Source organism: Phragmites australis, chromosome 17, assembly GCF_958298935.1.
Source record: "Phragmites australis chromosome 17, lpPhrAust1.1, whole genome shotgun sequence".
Classification (NCBI taxonomy): Eukaryota; Viridiplantae; Streptophyta; class Magnoliopsida; order Poales; family Poaceae; genus Phragmites; species Phragmites australis.
This window is the reverse complement of record NC_084937.1, coordinates 7,941,873-7,961,801: the sequence shown is the minus strand read 5'-3', so window position 1 is coordinate 7,961,801 and position 19,929 is coordinate 7,941,873. Positions and strand designations below refer to the sequence as shown.

Genomic DNA, 19,929 nt, shown 5'->3' with positions numbered 1-19,929 from the left:
ATCAATTTGCTTAATCACCCCAGCCGGGAGCATCAAGCTGCACATGTAAAATGTTGGCAAGGCTGAAAGTACAGCATTTACCATTGTCAACCATTGTGCACAGCTTGCTAATCTTCTGTCTATTTTTTGTATTACTGGAAAGAAGTCTTCAACCTTAGGCCAGGTCAGTCCCAGTGGTAGTCCTAGGTAAGTAAAGGGCAGTGAACCTCTTTGACAGTCCAGGGTTCTTAACAAAATCTCCACCTTTTCCTCAGGAACATTGATTGGTACAAGGCAGGACTTCTGAAAATTTACCTTGAGCCCAGTGGATGTGGCAAAAGTATTGAGGATGTTCTTGAGGGAAAAAAGTTGCCTTGCACATGCTGGCATGATAATTAGCGTGTCATCTCCATATTGTACCACAGGAAAGTCTGGGCATGCTTGTGATCTTATCGGGGATTGCAGCAAACCTTGGTTCTTTGCCTTGTTTAAAATAGTCTGGAGAAAATCAGCTGCTAACACAAAGAGAAGTGGTCATAGGGGATCACCTTGTCTGACTCCCCGTCTGCAGTGGAATGTTTTCCCAGGCACTCCATTCAACAGCACAGAAGATGTTCCTGTTCTCAAGATGTTATCTATCCAAGAAATCCATTTGTCCCCAAAGCCCTAGTGCCTCATAATATCAAGGATGACTGTGTGCTCAATTTTATCAAAAGCTTTCTCGAAGTCTAACTTAAGAATTATTTTTTTTTAGAAAATGGATAAAAACATCCGGCTTTTTGCATTCAAAGATGCATACAGCCAACAAATTATTACAACTCCTAACAAGAGTAGCCCACATCACACCAAAAAAACATCAAGAAGCTTGCAATCTGTAACTACAAGACCATCCATGCTTGGCGAAGAGCTCCAATGCCACCACCTCCAACATATGACAGATCGACAGAAAATCTTCCCTCAAATCCTCCCTGTGAAGTAGTCTCCAGAACCTTAGCCAGTAAGTGCCTCTGAACAGTACCTGCATGAATGACATCATTGATTTTTTATGAAACACTATATCATTACGACAGAGCCAAATAGCCCAGAACATAGCTGATATCCCCACTAAGATTCTTCTCTTTTTCTCTGCTCCTATCTCCCGTAACCAAGTACCGATCAAATGTGACATGTTCCCCGGTTTCTTAATCCCTAAGGCTATTCTGATTATATACCAGATAGTCTTAGCTAAAGAACATTCAAAAAAGAGGTGCTGGATAGATTCATCATGATTACAAAAGGCACACTTGAGACTGCCCTTCCAGTTTCTTTTGGCCAGGTTATCTTTGGTCAAAATCACCCCATGACCTATGTACCAAATGAAAATTTTTATTTTTAACGGGAGCTTTAGATGCCACAGCCTCTTGTTTGGAATACTAATGGGTTGGTTTAGCATTTGTTTGTACATCGACTGGACAGTAAATTGTCCTTTCCCATTCAAATCCCAATTAAACGTGTCTCTATCATTAGAGAGACGAATATGAACAAGTTGCAACGTCAATTGTTGCCATTCAATCAACTTATTTCCTATTATCGGTCTACGAAAGGATAAATTAAGAGGTATGCTTCTCATTACTTCTGCTACTGTGGCCTGTTTATGTCTCACAACCTGATACAACAGGGGATAAAGATGGCTTAGTGGGCTTTTACCTAGCCAAATATCGTTCCAAAATCGAGTTTGCTTCCCATTCTGTACATGAAAAGAACCCCAATTGAGGAATTCATTCTTAATTTTCATAAGGCCAGCCCAGAATTGTGAATCTCCTGGCTGTCCTTGGACTTGCGTGAGCGTTTTGGAACCAAGATACTTATTCCTGAGCATTTGTTGCCAAACCCCATCCTCATTAAGCAGCTTGAAAAGCCATTTGCTTCGTAGGCAGATATTCTTTACCGAAAGGTTGGTAATTCCCAAACCCCCTTGGTCCTTGGGTAGGCAGAGAATATCCCAACGTGTAAGTCTATATTTTTTCTTGTGATTGTCTCCTTGCCAAAAAAACCTAGACCGTAGATAATCCAGTCTTTTGAGGACTCCCCGAGGGATCTCAAAGAAAGACATCATGAAAATTGGGAGGCTACTGAGGACCGAGTTAAGGAGTACTAATCGGCCTCCAGCTGACATCATCTTTCCTTTCCAACCGCTCAATCTCCTTTCGAATCTATTTTCAACCTCCTTCCAATCACTATTTCTTAATTTGTGATGATGTATTGGAATGCCCAGGTATTTAAAAGGGTATGTCTTCATATTACACCCAAATAACTGAGTATATTGGAGTTCACATTCCTTTGCCAAACCAAAGCAAAAAAGCTCACTCTTGTGGAAGTTTATTTTCAACCCTGAGAGCTGCTCAAACACACAAAGGATGAGTTTCATATTCTTAGCCTGTTCCAAATTATGTTCCATGAAAATGATGGTGTCATCCGCATATTGTAGAATAGACAGACCATCATCTACTAAATGTGGGACCAAGCCTGTTATTTGGCCATCCATTTTGGCTCTTGATATTAATATTGCAAGCATATCTGCTACAATATTAAAAAGGATGGGTGATAGGGGGTCACCCTGCCTTAAACCTTTATGTGTTTGAAAGTAGGGGCCCACCTCATCATTGACCTTAATTCCTACATGTCCTCCCGACACAATATTTTGGATCCACTCACACCATTTTGTGGAGAATCCTTTCATTCGAAGAGTTTGTTGTAAAGACGGCCATTTCACTTTATCGTAGGCCTTCTCAAAATCAAGTTTCAAAATCACACCATTTTGTTTCTTCCTATGTAATTCATGGATGGTCTCATGTAAAATAATCACACCCTCCATAATGTTTCTTCCTGGCATGAAGGCAGTTTGTGAAGGTTTTATTACCTTCTCTGTCACAGCCCCAATCCGGTTAGTGACCACCTTGGTGAATATCTTAAAGCTGACATTTAACAGACATATAGGACGGAACTGTTGAATCTTTAAAGCCTCTTGAATTTTTGGGACAAGAGTTATGACCCCAAAATTAAGGCTATAGATGGCCAAATTTCCATGGTGGAAATCAGAGAACAAAGCCATAAGGTCACCTTTGATGACTTCCCAAAAAACCTGATAAAATTCAGCAGGGAAGCCATCAGGGCCCGGTGCTTTATTATGCTCCATCTGAAATATTGCATACTTCACCTCTTGTTCATCAAAGGGTGATGTAAGCATGTCATTCTCTTCTTCACTAACTTGGGGTATATCATATATGTATGACTCGTCCATCGCAAAAGTATTATGCTCCGGCTTACCAAATAACCCCTTATAAAATTTTGTGATATACTTTTTGAGGTCAGTTTCCCTAATGAAACTGCCATTCTCATCTTCAAGTTTGTATATCCGCTGCTTTCGGTGTTTGCCGTTAGCTACGAGTTGGAAATATTTAGAATTGTTATCCCTCTCAAGTAGCTCTTTCACTTTGGCACGCTGGTACCACTTAAGCTCTTCTTCTCGCAGTAAATGTGCGAGCCTCTCATTGAGGTAATGCTTAAAGGCCACCTCAGGAGGTGTTAAAGGATTTATTTCCGCCTTTTTGTCTAGCTCATCAATTTTATTTGTCAACTGTTTCTTTTCTTTCTTTAAAGTTCCAGCTGTATGTTTTGCCCAACCCCTCAAATATTGTCTAAGGGATCGGATTTTGAATTGCCATTTTTCGATGGCATTAGTACCCCTATGCTCACCAAGCCAGATGTTGGCAACCATCTCATAGAAACCATCACGAATTAACCATCCCAATTCAAATTTGAATTGAGGCTGATTTCCGAATTGGAAGGGAGCTCCTGTATTAAGCAATAACGGAGTATGATCCGATCTTGACCTGTCCAATGCTTCTACTGAGACCTTCGGATATTTAGCTTCCCACTCCGTACTCATTAGAATCCTATCAAGTTTTTCATATGTTGGAGGATTAAGGTTATTTGCCCATGTATATCGGCGCCCTTTCATAACAATCTCCCGTAAATCAACTGTGTCAATTACAGCATTGAATAAATGAGGCCAACGTGGATCAAAATTATCATTATTCTTATCCTCTGGCTTCCGCATGATGTTGAAATCCCCCCCGATTAATATTGGATAGGTTTCAGCAGTACAAATGTGAGCCAATTCTGATAGGAAGGCGGACTTAAGGTCCTCTTGGGCCGGTCCATATACCGCTAATAAAGCCCATGTGAAGCCATCCTCTTTGTTCTTTAGAACGAATTTAGTATAAAAATCTCCTTCCACGATAGAGCCAATGTCAAATATTCTTGCATTGACTCCAACTAGCATACCCCCAGATCTCCCTCTTGGAGACATTATATGCCACATGTACTCAAGGCCACCACATAGGTGTCTAAGGGCTGAAGCATGAAAATCGCTTCTACCTGTCTCCATAATTGCAATGAAGTCAATATGTTGTTCTTTTACAGTATTCGAAAGAAAACTATGTTTAGCCAAGTCACCAAGACCTCTGCTATTCCAGAAGATTCCTTTCATGAGATAACTAATTTTGAAGGAGTATTGGGTTTTTTGGATTGGCGGTTTATCTTGCCCTTTTTATTTGAAGAATTAATCTTCTTCTTCCTTGGTACCGCATTTAGATCATAGCATATTTGATCCAAACCCTCATCATCGAGGGCCTCAGTAAAATCACGGCATATGTGACTGAGGTGCGCATCAAAACCATCCAACTCATCGTCCTTCTCAACATCACCAACACAGCTACGAATCTTAGAAGAAAGGTTATTGCTCTTAGACAAAGAGTTTTTAGTAGCAACTGAAAGACGATCAACTTCTATGTTTTTAATAGAAATAACAGACTGCAAGATATCACTATTATTTCTACCCATCGAAACACCTAAGTTTGATATATTGGATTTAAGATTGTGTAAAGGCATAGAAATAAAGGAGTTGTTAGACATACCATCATCTAAGTTCCTTTTTGCCTTCAGGATCTTTGCCTTTGCCAGAATATGCTCATCCCCCAAAGCTGCTGTCCTCCTGCTAGTCCTTCTGTTAGAATTATCCTCCCCAGGAATGATTGCTAGATTAAGCACCCCCTGGGTACTCACAGTTTGCACCTTTGACTTATTCCTCAAATCTGAAATCATATCAATTCCAACCACAGAGTCAAGTGCCTGCAGCGCCTCCGCCATTCCCCTATTAGATATATTTGCGCGAATTCCGTTCTGCTTGGAGAGGTTCTGAAGCACAAATCTTGGAAGACCAGAAAAAGCATTTGAGCTATTTGCTCTGTACGAGTGATCGCCCCTCTCAACAAGATCCTGATGATTTAGGGAAGAGAGAGGCTCTGGGCAGCGCACAATTGCAGGAGCTGCTGCATTGCATAAGCTTTCAACAGGCAAAGAAACAGATTTCTCAACAGGCACCATCGAAGAAGAAACCTGCAGCAGCAATTTCTTTGCATCTTGAGAGCCTGAAACTTCAGAGGACCCGAACGGAGACAGCACGGAAGAGTTTTCAGGCAGACCACACCCTGGCAAGCACCAATCAGAGGAAACATCAACCCATCCAGCTGTTTCTACCGATTTTAAAGGAATCACAGTCCCCGTCTCCCTGAGCGCCAAGGCCTGAGCATCACCCCGGCCAACAATTTCCACCAACAACTCAGCCGGCCAGCAAGCAGTCAACACCTTCTTAGCGATTTGAACCACAGAATCTTCAGAGGACTGAACCACAGAATCTTCAGAGGACTGCAAAGGATCTTCAGCCAACGCCTGAGCCGTTCCAACCTCCCTGAGTTCCAAGACTTGTGCATCCCTCCGGCGGCCCACGTCCGAAAGCAGCTCAGACGGCCAGCACACCGGCATCTCTATAACCACGCCCAGATTACCACCAAGATCTCCACACCCCACAGCCGAATGCACAAGAGGCTCTGTCGACCCAAAGGCAGGTGAAGAAACTGCCGCATGCTTAAGACACTTCTCCTGCATTGCACTGTCACCAGATGGTTTTTCCTCAGGAAGAGCCTCAGAAGAACTTCCCTGATTCTCCATTCCCTTGGCCGTCTTGTATCCACGGTCACCATGAAGATTATCCTCCACGTCCTGCTGGGTATCTCCGTCATTACCCAGCCCTCCATCTGAAACACCATCAGTTTTAGCCGATGGAAGGACTTTGTCCACCTTAAAGGAAATTTCATAGACCGCATCATCAACAGTAATATCAGTGGCATCCGGGATTTTATTAACATCAGTAACTGCCACACAAATACGGACTACCCCCGTCTTTCTTAGATAAACCATATCAACCTTTTGAGTCGCTCCCAAAATTGAGCCGACAGCCCAAAGAGGCAAAAAAGATCGGATTTCGAACGGGACTCCATACACATTAACCCAGACATGCTGAAGAAATTGGCAAGGTTCAATCTTCTGGTTCCATTCCTCAAAAACCATCACTCCCTCCGCATTGCATGTCCTAATTTCTTTTATAGCCACCATACGCTGCAGTTCAACATGGCAAGGGAAAGGAACAATATATTCCCCAATACCATGCTCTTCAACTACCCACTGCCATTTGACAGGAATGAGACGAGCCAATTCAGATTGTATTAGCTCTGCCGGGATGAAACCCTCCTTAACCCGGATCAGAGCAGTCGCAGCATCGTGTTTGACCGCCTTGGCAATACCATCATGAGGAATTTGGAAGAAGCCCAGACCATCACCAGCAAAACCACAGAAAATAGCCGAAGGCTTTGGGGCTCGCAGAAGAGGGCATTGAGGAGTGAAATGCTCCTCTTCACAAATCTGACAACATAAAATAATTGGCTTCTTACCCTTATTAATCTGATTAGAATCAACATGCTTCTCCAAACATCTGTTACGGCTCTGGTCAGCAGCCAGGAGAGCCTCTCTGCCCACCTTATCATCACGAACCTGCCCTAGAGAGGCATTTTCCTCAGCGCCATGGACCTGAGGAGCCAGCACATCCACACGACGGCCACGCCCTTCGCCGCACTGCCGGTTCTCCCACCGGAAGACGCTGCGACCCCGTCCATAAGGAGCGAAAAAACGTGCTGGTCTTGACCTGCCACTCAAAACACCTCTTCCACCGACACGGTCACCAGGTGCCGCGCCGCCACTTCCTTTCCCGCCATGGCCACCACCACGAGGAGCACTTCCGCCGCCGCCTCCTCCATTGCCATAGCGACTCTTGGAGCCTCCACTGCCCCCAACAGATTGGCCGCCACCGGTCATAGCGCAGACGCGGAGGTCTCTCACGAACGCACGGCGATCGCCAGAAACAAAGCCCGACCAAGCAGGGTTGGGTCTACGCCAAATCCTGGATCGAAGAGACGAAAGACCCGGAAAACGGATGGCCCAATCAGAGAGGCACCCATCACGCCCCGCGGACCCACCTGCCAGCCCAAATTCCGCATCCACATTTGAAATTTGAACCATCCGATCTGCAGAGATCTTCCGTCCGCCGGAGATGGAGACTGAATTCTCATCCGGTGAACATAGCACGGCCGGGAACACATCTCCAAGAGTACGCCTGGGAGAAATCCTAGGCCTCGGCAAAGGGCCAATCCAAGGATTAGGCTTTGACCGTGAAGAAATCCTAGGCACCACGGACCCCAAGCCACTAGCCTCGCCAACCTTGGGATCAGGCGGAACAGGAACCTCATCACCTTGGCCTACAACCGCAGATGGCGCAGAACGAAGGATCCCCGCCGCGACCGCACGATCCAGATGATCCCGAGCACACTCCCGACGCCCAGCCGCAACCTCCTTCCTAGCAACCTCGACATCCCGCTTGACAGACCACCGATGACGACGCGCCGCGCGCATCGCCGGGAGCCAGAGCATGATGGTATCCTCCTCTTCCCTTAAGAATTATTACCTCCCTTTTTGTTTGATGACATGAATGTAAGTACTCATATGACCAGGCCAAACAATCTTGTAGTGTTCTTGATTTGATGAAGCCATACTGATTGGTGTGGATGGCTTTGAAGATTATTTTTTGTAGTCTATTTGCCAGCAACTTCGTTAAAAGCTTGAGGGAACTGTTCAGGAGGGAGATAGGTCTATAGTCAATTACTGTAGCTGGTCCATCCTTTTTCGGCACCAAGGTGATAAAGGAAGAATTTATGCTCTAAAGTGACACTCTGCCATGGAAGAAGTCATCACATAATTTATAAAAATCTGGCCGTATGATGGACCAACAATGCTTTATAAAGTCACTGTGAAAACCGTATGGGCCACGTGACTTGTTTGATGGCAAACTAGCTACAACGTGATCAATTTCTTCCTTTGTAAATGGCATTTCTAATTGTTCTAACCCATTTGCTTGCTGTAACATTGTGTCAAGGTCAAAATGCATCACTGGCTTGTCACTTGTGCCAAGCCTCTCTTTTTAAGCAAGCCAAAAAGTTGCTGTCTTTGCATTGTGCTCATGTACTACTGATCCATCTGCAGTTTGTACAGAAGTAACGTGATTTCTTCGATAATTCTCGGTAGCTAGAGCCTGGAAGAACTTTGTGTTTTCATCACCAAATTTGACCCATTTGATTGTCCCTCTCTGCTTCCAGTATATTCTTTGCTTATGAATGAGTTGGTAGATATGCTCCTTCAGAATATTCCTAAAGTTGCCTTCCTCTGTTGTGAGAGTCCTGAATTCTTCTAGAGTATCAAGAAATAGGATCAACTGATTGGTGTTTGTGATGAGAAGGGCCAGCCTGGACAGTTTTTTTGCCCAGTCTTTAAGAACTCTCCTAAGAGCTTTGAATTTTGCATTGATGCTTTTGGTACTGTCACCTAGAGTTGGTTGTGAAGCCCAAGCATTTTGAACCACAGTTTTAAAGTCAGTATGCTCCATCCAGTAGTTCTCAAACCTGAAAATCGTAGATTTTGGAATCTTGGTGTCAATCTGAATAACACATGGACATGGTCAGATGTAATCCTCACTAGTGGTAGCACCACCGTGTTTGGATAGTTTATCGTCCAAGAGTTTGAAGTAAAAAACCAATCTAATCTTTCAAGAAGAGGTAAGTCTTGCGTATTGCTCCATGTGTATGTCCTTCCTTTGAGAGGAAGTTCTACAATGCCCAACTGACTGATTGCTTCATTAAAAATGAACATGTCATTCAAATCTCCTCCATCCCTATTTCTATCTTCATGTGATCTTAGAAAGTTGAAGTCTACTATTAACCAGTCAATGGAATCAGGCACTTGAAGGTTTTTGAACCAATGAATTCAGTTCTTTTCTCTGGTAGACATGGCCTATATATATTTGTCAGGATCCAAGTTTGCCCATTGAGGGTGGAAGTGAACTAAACACTAAGAGAGAATTCATTTTGAAATAGCAAATGTCCCACAAAAACAGAATCATTCCATGCAATTAGCAACCCCCCTGAGGCTCCATTAGAGGGAAGGTATTCGAATTTATTGAATCTCCTTGGGCAAAATTTCTTGATGTATTGGGCATCAAAGTGTTCTCTTTTTGTTTCTTGAAGGCAAAGGATTGAACAACCGCTCTCTTCAATTTTGTTAAGAATTGCATCCCATTTTGTATCAGAGTTGATACCCCTGATATTCCAGTTCAAAACATTCCATTGCCTATTCATCATAACAATTTATAAGGTAGCACAGAACTGCACCATGGGAATCAAAACCATGTGCCCAGAGAACCATCTGAACCAGTTTCAAAGCAAGAGCAAAACGGACTACATCATGTGAAACAGAACCATGTGACCAGAAAACTGAATGAAGCATTATCATATCAAAAGAAGAGTTCATAGATAGAGCTATCTGTTGCTGAGAAACACTGCTCAAATTACTAGATAAGCTCTTGAGGCTAGGAGAGTTTAAACTGATAGAACAATATTGAGAGACTTGACACAGAAGACTAGTACAAGGTTGCCAAATGAAACCCAAAATGGTATTGCAAAACTGGCCCAAAAAGCACAAAATGCCAGTGCAGAACTGGCCCATAACATCATTTTTTGGTTGTCTTCATTGGCAACAGAAGAGTCAATCTTCTTGCTGACTACCTTCTTGATCTTCTTTCTGGCAATAGTGGTAGGCAGCTTCTCTGCAGTGATAACCTCAGGTACCACCTTCTTACTCTTTTTCTTGATTGGCATCTTGTCTTCAGTTGTACTTGCATCAGGCATCTTCTTGGTCTTTTTCTTTTCTAGCAGCTTGGCATCAGTGATAGCTCCTTTTGTCACTTTGCAGAATTCATCTCCAAGTCTTTTGATAATTCTTGTGGAGCTTGGGCGGGTCAATGGCGCATGCTAGACAATTTTTGTCCAGGCATGTATTCCTTTTGTACCCTTTATTCTATTCTCTGATTCGGCCACTTCTTCTGACATCTGATTCAACCAGAGGTGGGCATTTGAAGGCCTTTTTTCTATACATGGCAGTGGTGGAGGAAGCTTCAGTTTGAAAGGTTTGAACCACTTTCTTTGGTGTGAAGTATATAGCTTTGTCTGAAACATTCTCATGCATGACTTGCTTACCTTTCCCAGTTATTACATCAACAAATTCAGAGCAGGAATCAGGAAGGACACTGAACACTGGACAAGAATCCAGTATGGCAAACCTTTATGGATGCAATTGTCTGTAGGGCTGTTTAGCATATACCATGTGTAACACCCTCCTAGACAACTAAGCTTAAAACAGCTAAAAATAAAAATTTGGCAACATCTCATCTAAAAGTACGACAACTAACAAAACATAGTTTTCAACCACAAGTTGGATCATTTCCATAGTGAGGAGGCAGTGCGTGCAGTTACCAAATTCTATATCCCAAAATGCACGGTAACGGCCTGAGCGTACCTGAAAAGAGTTAACGGGGGTGAGACAAGCTCAGCAAGTAACGGCTATGAATATAAACATACCTCACTTAGTAAAGACTATATTCGAAAACAACCATTTTCCTCACAATGGAAAAATTAAACATATGAGTTTAAAGAAACCATGTTACCACTTAAAACATATTCATCGACAGAACACAACGACAACCTCCAATACAGTTTCCTGTATATCATGGCATTAAACATTCCATAATTTTATATTCTTTGAATGATTTTATATCCCAAAATGCACGGTAACGGCCTGAGTGTACCTGAAAAGAGTTAACGGGGGTGAGACAAACTCAGCAAGCAACGGCTATGAATATAAACATACCTCACTTAGTAAAGATTATATTCGAAAACAACCATTTTCCTCACAATGGAAAAATTAAACATATGAGTTTAAAGAAACCATGTTACCACTTAAAACATATTCATCGACAGAACACAACGACAACCTCCAATACAGTTTCCTGTATATCATGGCATTAAACATTCCATAATTTTATATTCTTTGAATGATTTCCAAATGTATGAATGCCATGATGCAACTCCATTTGAGAGTTTTGCGTTGGACGATGCCAACCTCTCATGCAACTCCATATACCGGTACGAGTCACGCACGATGGCAGTGACCGGCCTTTATCACCGTATGAAATGCATATATGCATATGTATGCATGTGAATTGACGTCAATTCTTATATTCTTCTTTTGATGTCTCATGTTAAATAACATTGCAATTGATTCAGGACGCTAACAAAATAATCAAAATTGATATACTTGACTGAATTTAAGTTCGACAGAATGTAATATCATCCGTGCTCGGAATAGATTAGAGAATATTGAATAATTCAATTTCACTTGCAAAAAGTAAGATATGAATATAAACATAGCATTGAAATACAACCCCTACGTTACTTGCCTTTTACCCGACGGTGGTAAAGAAACTCCGCTTAAGCACGCTCAGAAGAGTTACCACCTGCACAATTATATTTTAGTACTAAAGTACATCAATAACGTATATAGTACAAGAATGTTCTTCCTACACTCAAAAACGTCACATATACGTCAATACTTCGGAGCATGTCGAACAGAGACTCATACGGCAAGAAAAGTTGTGACACCTCCACCTTAAAGTCAAATCAGGTTCTCCTCTACTAATTAGATCTTGTTCAATTAACAGAAAAGACATATCACTTTGGTGTTACATCTTTGTCTCAACAACAATCATTGAAAGTAAACCGGATCACTGATCACATATTTGACGGGAATTGATTGATTCAATTCAACCACAAACGTCTAGGAATTACTGAAGAATCACCTTTGGAGGATTGACGACGAATCCGACAAAATTGCGAAAATTCCAACTTTTCCCTTTTTTCTTTTCTTTCTTCCCTTTTTTTTTCTTTCTTCTTCTTCTCTTTCCTTTTCTCTTTTCTTTTCTTTTCCTTCTCTTCCTTCCCTTTCCTAGTTTTCTTCTTCGGCTGGCTTCCTTGCTTCGGTCTGTGCCTGCTTCCTTCGGTCTGCCTCTCTGTCAACGAAGCACGTTGGCCGGAGAGCGACCGCGACGATGCTCGATGGCGGTCAGCAGCACGGCGAGCCGGCGTGATGGCGCGGAGGCGCGAGACAGCTAGTGGAGCAGCTTAGGCCGGCGGAGGCGGCACGGCGCGGTAGCGGGGAGCTCGGCCGGTGCACGGCGCGGCGCAACGGCGTGCACGGCAGGCGGTGCTCGGTAGACGGCGACGGCGGCCAGTGACAGAGGGTGGCTGCGGCGCGCAAGGCCGGTGGCGGTGCGGAGACGGCCGCGAGCGCAGTTGCGGCATCGGCCGACAGGAGTGACGGCGGTCGGAGGGGGCCACGGTTCCGTGAAGAGAGCAGAAGAGAGATGGCTGAGAGAGAGAGAGTGTGTGTTCGAGAGTTCTCTGGATGGGTCGGGTTGACGACCGGCCCGTCCAGAGCTTTATCCCCTTTTTTTATTAAAAAAATCAATGATTTAAATTCATTGGGCTTGCTACGGGTCACAAAGTGCTCGGAACGGTCGTGTGAATAGCAAAATGGGTTCATCTCGACGAGATGAACGCGACTGCGGTATCCGATTGTTCATACGAGCAACGGTTCTTAAAGTCAACTTTTGGTCAATTTTCTCAATTTCTTCTTTTTCAGTTATTTGGTATCCTTTCTTCTTTTTAATATTCGGTATTACACTCTCCCCTCCTTAAAAGAATTCGTCCCAAATTCTGTCGCTTCCATAACAACTATAAGATAGAGGTAAAACACCTCAAAACTTATGATTCACTCTGAAGTGTCCAAGATGCCTATTAGGCGACACTTAATAGTCACGTCTTGCTCCACTATGATCGATTCAATGTCAATTTTATACTCAGGGTCTCTTCGATATCTCCTTAGCATATACATATAGGAGATATTATGTACTCCACTCATCAAATCCAGTAAATCAAGATAGTAAGCCAAACTGCTTACTCAGGCTATGACCCGAAATGGGCCAATTTACCTCGGGCTAAGCTTTTTCAGAGGTACCAAACCATACAACATCTTTGATTGGTGACATTCTGAGAAGAACATGGTGGTCAACTGCCAACTCAAGGTTTCATCTTCGGATATCTATATAGCTCTTTTGTTGACTCTGAGCAGTCAACCTGTTCTAACATATTCAGTATAGCTTCTTTGATGGTTGTTGAATTAAATCTAGACCCCAACAACAATCTTTCTCCAACGAAAACCAAACACAAAAGAGGAAGCACACCTTCATCCATACAAGATCTAAAAAGAGCCATTTGAATACTAGTCCGGTGGCTATTATTATAATCAAACTCCACTAGGGCTAGATGATTCTCCAAGCATTTTCAAAATAGGGCACAAGCATAAAGCATGTCCTTCAAGATCTGGATAGTTCATTCTGATTGACTATCCGATTGTGGGTAGAAAGTTGTGTTAAGAAAGAGTTTTGCACCCAAGGTATTCCCCAAGCTCTGCCAAAACTGGGATACAAATTTGGGATCTCAATCTGAAATAATCGATTTTAGGACACCATGCAACCCCACTATTTCCTTAATGTACAAGGGAGTCAAATCATGTGCTAAACTAGTAGTCCTCATTGGGGTGAAATGCACAGATTTGATAAGCCTATCCACGACAACCCAAATAACAACTCTGTCTCGAGGTGAGCGAGGCGATCCGATTATGATATCCATAGTAAAATGTTCTCATTTCCATTTTGGAACTCAAGCATTTATGTTCGACCTTTATTTGTTGGCAAACACCACAAGCTGCAACGTATTTAGCAATGTCCACTTTCATCCTTTTCCACCAAAAGTTTTGTTTTAAGTCCTGATACATCTTGATTTCACCTGAATGAACTGTGTAAAGAGTCTAATGAGCCTCTCTCAACATATCCATTTTCACATCTGCCTTCTGCGGTGCATAATAAACGCAGCGCATTGCACTGCATTCATCATCGCTAAATTCTTGCTATCTTCCCATCAAAATTCTCTTTTGAACTTCTAAAAGAAAACAACCTTGATGTTAAGTTTGGCGTGCATACTTAGTATAGCAAACCGAGTGAGCATCTAAGTCTCCTTCTATATAGCACCAACAAGGCAGAAAGAGATCCACATTTGATCCAAATCCGGAAGCAGAGATAATTCTATCTTAGGAACACTTGTTCCGCTAAGAGCATCTGCCACCATATTCACCCTTATGACTAATGAAAATATCACATAGTTCGCAATAGAGGTAAGTGTCTCCAACTCTTTAAGCCAAAAAACCACTACAGCCAACCCTTAAGTCATGAATGAGATAATTCTGTCCATGAATCTTTAATTATTTGGAAGCATAGGCAATTACATGAGCTTCTTGCATAAGCACACAACCAAGTCCAATTCGAGAAGGATCGGTATAGACTGTTAAATGCTTGCCACTCTCAGGCAAAGTCAGAATAAGTGCATTCACTAATTTATTCCTCAAGATTTGAAAACTAACCTCATAATTATCAGTCCCATATAAATGGAATGCCCTTCTAAGTAAGTTTAGTCATAGGCTATGCACGATGGAGGAATCATGTATAAAGCTCGGGTATTAGCCAACGAATCCAAGGAAACTCCAAAACTAAGGCATTACTTGCCTAGAACACTTCCCTTTGGTGGGTGCAAAAACACCCCCCAAAAGAATTATGCTCAAAAAAACACCACCACCTCGGATAAAAAAATCCAATGTGAACATACAACCTTCTTTGCTTTAAATTCAAATCCTTCCCAGGGGGAATAAGTTTAAAACATTTACAGTTTAGGATAAAAAAAACATTAACACTTCACTGCTTCTACCAACACCGTTAATTCCAAAATACGAATGCGGGTAAATGTACACAAGAGACGGTCACAACGTTAAAGACATAAACCTCCAGCTGGTCGTTTTTATTTCGGTGCATCACCAAGTTTAGAAGGGGCAACCAATAAAATTATGACCACTTACCTATCTCAAACATCTTGAATATCCAACAACTCGTCCTTCAAAATATAATCTTAGACTTGTATTCTCTAACCCCAAGCACAAAGAAAACTTCAATCTATAGAGTATCTAACCAAAAGTCAGACGACGCTTGACGCCACATCCAAAAAAAAAAACACACCAGACTGGCACACTAGAGAATTTCTCAATTTGTTCAAGCTCTCAAGCCTGCCAACTATCAGTAACCATACCATAACTTCTTCAAAGTAATGTCGCATCCAGAAACACCATCTCCGTGAAAACAAGAGAGACGTCGGCTTAATCCAAACGGTAGGACGGTCGTTATAAAAAGCCCATATAGAGGACTAAAAGAAAATAACTTCTAGAAGTTCAATTCTATCATCCCAACTCAAGGATAGTTGTTTTACAAAGCCAGATTAAGAAGTATTCTTTGCAACACCGACTTATAACCAACAGGATAAGCACTAGCAGACAATGCTTCTCTTCAGGTCCTTAGAGGGCATACCCTTTCCTGACAACAACAAAGATTACAAAAATATGTCCCAACACGGGCCATCCTCTTTCACAACACTCCTTTAAACAGGGGAGCAACCCTTAGCTTCCAAACATAACTCTAATCTGAACGCTTAAACTCCGGGGTAAACTCCACTTTTACAACGCCCTTTCCTCAAATTAGGGTTTGGATAAAATCAACTATATGTTATTTTCAAAACATTAATATCTTAGCCACCAAACACCCAAAGTATCGCTTTATGTAATAGCAGATACTGGCTTCCAATAGGGAAACTTCCAACATGCAAACCTACCCAGACATTTCCCGGTTAAATCTCCATCTTAGAGAACAAACTGGAGCAATCAACTAAAACCTGCTCCATCGCGGGAAAACCTTAAGCTAGAAACTAGCCATTTCTTTCGTTCCACCCGATCCATGAGAGCTAAAGTAAGAAGGTCTCATAATAGACCACATACTAAGAATCACTCGAAGAAATGCCACAATAGGCTCTAGTGATACCTCCGGTTACTGAGCCAGGAAAGATTCAAATAACCCCCTTAACTTCAGAATCTACTCGGCGAGTTGAATTTATCAGACTCAACTACCAATAATGCCCATGATGACGAACCAACATATCATTTCACAATGATGTTATAGGCCGCAGTCCTTTCAACAAACTCTAAATAACACCAACGCTCTTACAGACCAAGTATAAACTTAGCCTCAAGCTTCAAAGTAAATGAATCCCCCTATCAAAGATGACAGGTTTTACTAAACGACGCAAGGAAGCACATCACGAATCAACCAACAATCCTATTTTGCCTCTACAGGGGCCAACATTCAATACTCACCCCTAAAATTTCACAAGCAGGTTTAAAACAACCGACGCCACCTTAAGGAAGGCATCGCTCCACTAGCGTCGCTATGACACAAATCAGTTACTACAATGCAACCGATAACTCCAACTCCATAGCCAATGGACTATTCCACTTAGGCTAATTCAACAAAATAATTACCTCAAATAACCATTCTAAAACCTGCATAAACATTCCAACTACCAGAGGTTACTCTCAAGCATTAAAGAAGCCAGCACATAAGACATGCAAGCAATCCAGCTTAAACGTGGATGTTAACTATATCTCAAACATAAACAACTAGGATAAAGGCCTAGCAAAAGATTAGAAACACCTCCCAAAACCCCACTCGGGTTTCGCTTTCAACACATCTTCACGGTCGGCAACAAATTGCCTTGACTCCATAGGGAATCTCCTTACACCATTCTAAGGTTTTGGCTGAAAATGTCGTCACTCTGCCTTCTAGGGTAAGGCACACCTGGACCCACTTCTCCAACATCTCAAGAACGAATAGTTAGAGTAAACGACATGGAGGCCAGTCCATCTCGTACCCAAAACATTCGCTCTGTATGTGGATAGTTGGATCGCACCTAACACTTGGTCAACCTCACTTGACAATGCAGAGGAGGCATCATGGGGGCCTTCCACTTAACTCATCTGCAATGCCACAGAACAGATATGCTACTGATCCACTAAATCTTCTCAGGTTCTACAGACCATGTCACTTCTTACTATTGAAACGATGAGCAGCAACATCGATTAATCAATTTGTTTGATCAATAAATATTGAGAGAGCGCAATCATTAGATAACCCTAACACATAGTAGTATAAATGATAAACATTGCATAGAAACATGAAAGCGCATGCAATGAAATGCAGATCCCTCTCCCATCCTATTTGTGCAAAGTGTGTCAATTTTATTAACTTCTTACCCTAGGATCTAAAGCCTAGGCTCTGATACCAAACTGTAACACCCTACTAGACGACTAAGCTTAAAACAGCTAAAAATAAAAATTTGGCAACATCTCCTCTAAAAGTACGGTATATCTGACAAAATAATCACAGGCAAGATATATATGATATAGGCGATATAAAAAAAAACTCACGACGCAACCGAACCATACGGCCGAACCATAAACTTATTACAACACGACAACAACTAACAAAACATAGTTTTCAACCACAAGTTGGATCATTTCCATAGTGAGGAGGCAGTGCGTGCAGTTACCAAATTCTATATCCCAAAATGCACGGTAACGGCCTGAGCGTACCTGAAAAGAGTTAACGGGGGTGAGACAAGCTCAGCAAGCAATGGCTATGAATATAAATATACCTCACTTAGTAAAGATTATTGGAAAACAACCATTTTCCTCACAATGGAAAAAATTAAACATATGAGTTTAAAGAAACAATGTTACCACTTAAAATATATTCATCGACAGAACACAATGACAACCTCCAATACAGTTTCCTGTATATCATGGCATTAAACATTCCATAATTTTATATTCTTTGAATGATTTCCAAATGTATGAATGCCGTGATGCAACTCCATTTGAGAGTTTTGCGTTGGACGATGCCAACCTCTCATGCAACTCCATATACCGGTACAAGTCATGCACGATGGTAGTGACCGGCCTTTATCACCATATGAAATGCATATGTGCATATGTATGCATGTGAATTGATGTCAATTCTTATATTCTTCTTTTGATGTCTCATGTTAAATAACATTGCAATTGATTCAAGACGCTAACAAAATAATCAAAATTGATATAATTGACTGAATTTAAGTTCGACAGAATGTAATATCATCTGTGCTCGGAATAGATTAGAGAATATTGAATAATTCAATTTCACTTGCAAAAAGTAAGATATGAATATAAACATAGCATTGAAATACAACCCCTACGTTACTTGCCTTTTACCCGACGGTGGTAAAGAAACTCTGCTTAAGCACGCTTGGAGAGTTACCACCTGCACAATTATATTTTAGTACTAAAGTACATCAATAACGTATATAGTACAAGAATGTTCTTCCTACACTCAAAAACGTCACATATACGTCAATACTTCGGAGCATGTCTAACAGAGACTCATACGGCAAGAAAAGTTGTGACACCTCCACCTTAAAGTCAAATCAGGTTCTCCTCTACTGATTAGATCTTGTTCAATTAACAGAAAGGACATATCACTTTGGTGTTACATCTTTGTCGCAACAACGATCATTGAAAGTAAACTGGATCACCGATCACATATTTGACGGGAATTAATTGATTCAATTCAGCCACAAACGTCTAGGAATTACTGAAGAATCACCTTTGGAGGATTAACGACGGATCCGACAAAATTACAAAAATTCCAACTTTTCCCTTTTTCTTCCTTTTTCTTTTTCTTTCTTCCCTTTTTCTTTTTCTTTCTTCTTCTTCTCTCTCCTCTTCTCTTTTCTTTTCTTTTCCTTCTCTTCCTTCCCTTTCCTGGTTTTCTTCTTCGGCCTGCTTCCTTGCTTCGGTCTGCGCCTGCTTCCTTCGGTCTGCCTCTCGGTCAACGAAGCACGTTGGCCGGAGAGCGACCACAGCGGTGCTCGATGGCAGTCAGCAGCACGGCAGCCGGCAGCGGTGAGCCGGCGCGACGGCGCGGAGGCGCGAGAAGGCTGGCGGAGCAACTCAGGCCGGCGGAGGCAGCACGGCGCGGCGGCGGGGAGCTCGGCCGGTGCACGGCGCGGCGCAACGGCGTGCGCAGGGGGCAGTGCTCGGTAGACGGCGACGGAGACCGGTGACAAAGGGTGGCGGCGGCACGCAAGGCCGGAGGCGGCGCGGAGACGGCGATGAGCGCAGCTGCGGCATCGGCCGTCGGGAGCGACGGCGGTCGGAGGGGGCGACGGTGCGGTGAAGAGAGCAGCAGAGAGATGGCCGCGAGAGAGAGAGTGTTCGAGAGTTCTCTGGATGGGTCGGGTTGACGACCGGCCCGAGCTTTATCCCCTTTTTTTATTAAAAAAAAATCAACGGTTTAAATTTATTGGGCTTGCACGGGTCACAAAGTGCTCGGAACGGACGTGTGAATAGCAAAATGGGTTCGTCTCGACGAGATGAACGCGACTGCGGTATCCGATTGTTCATACGAGCAACGGTTCTTAAAGTCAACTTTTGGTCAATTTTCTCAATTTCTTCTTTTTCAGTTATTTGGTATCCTTTTCTTCTTTTTAATATTCGGTATTACACCATGCCAGAGAGGTAAGAAACTACTTTTCCCAGTCAAAACTT

The 19,929-nt window shown here is 42.5% G+C and overlaps 1 protein-coding gene and 1 long non-coding RNA gene across 2 annotated transcripts; both read right to left on the bottom strand.

The window, feature by feature from the left end:
• Positions 1 to 835: 835 nt before the first annotated feature.
• LOC133896842 (uncharacterized) lies at positions 836 to 7,824 on the bottom strand. Its single transcript, XM_062337489.1, has 3 exons — positions 4,638 to 7,824; positions 1,592 to 4,398; positions 836 to 997 (listed from the first exon to the last, which is right to left on the bottom strand). Exons 1-3 carry the CDS (start codon positions 7,822 to 7,824, stop codon positions 836 to 838), a joined length of 6,156 nt encoding a protein of 2,051 aa, XP_062193473.1.
• Positions 7,825 to 9,795: 1,971 nt separating this feature from the next.
• Positions 9,796 to 14,031, bottom strand: LOC133896633 (uncharacterized). Its single transcript, XR_009905809.1, has 2 exons — positions 10,964 to 14,031; positions 9,796 to 10,815 (listed from the first exon to the last, which is right to left on the bottom strand). It is a non-coding gene; the product is annotated as an uncharacterized LOC133896633 (long non-coding RNA).
• Between the last annotated feature and the right edge of the window lie 5,898 nt (positions 14,032 to 19,929).

Coding starts and splice junctions, on each gene's coding strand:
- LOC133896842 (XM_062337489.1), bottom strand. CDS start 7,824: ATGCGCGCGGCGCGTCGTCATCGGTGGTCTGTCAAGCGGGATGTCGAG. Junction 4,399..4,637: donor TGAGGCCCTCGATGATGAGG/GTTTGGATCAAA, acceptor TTATGGAGACAG/GTAGAAGCGATTTTCATGCT. Junction 998..1,591: donor AACAGGCCACAGTAGCAGAA/GTAATGAGAAGC, acceptor TCATTCATGCAG/GTACTGTTCAGAGGCACTTA.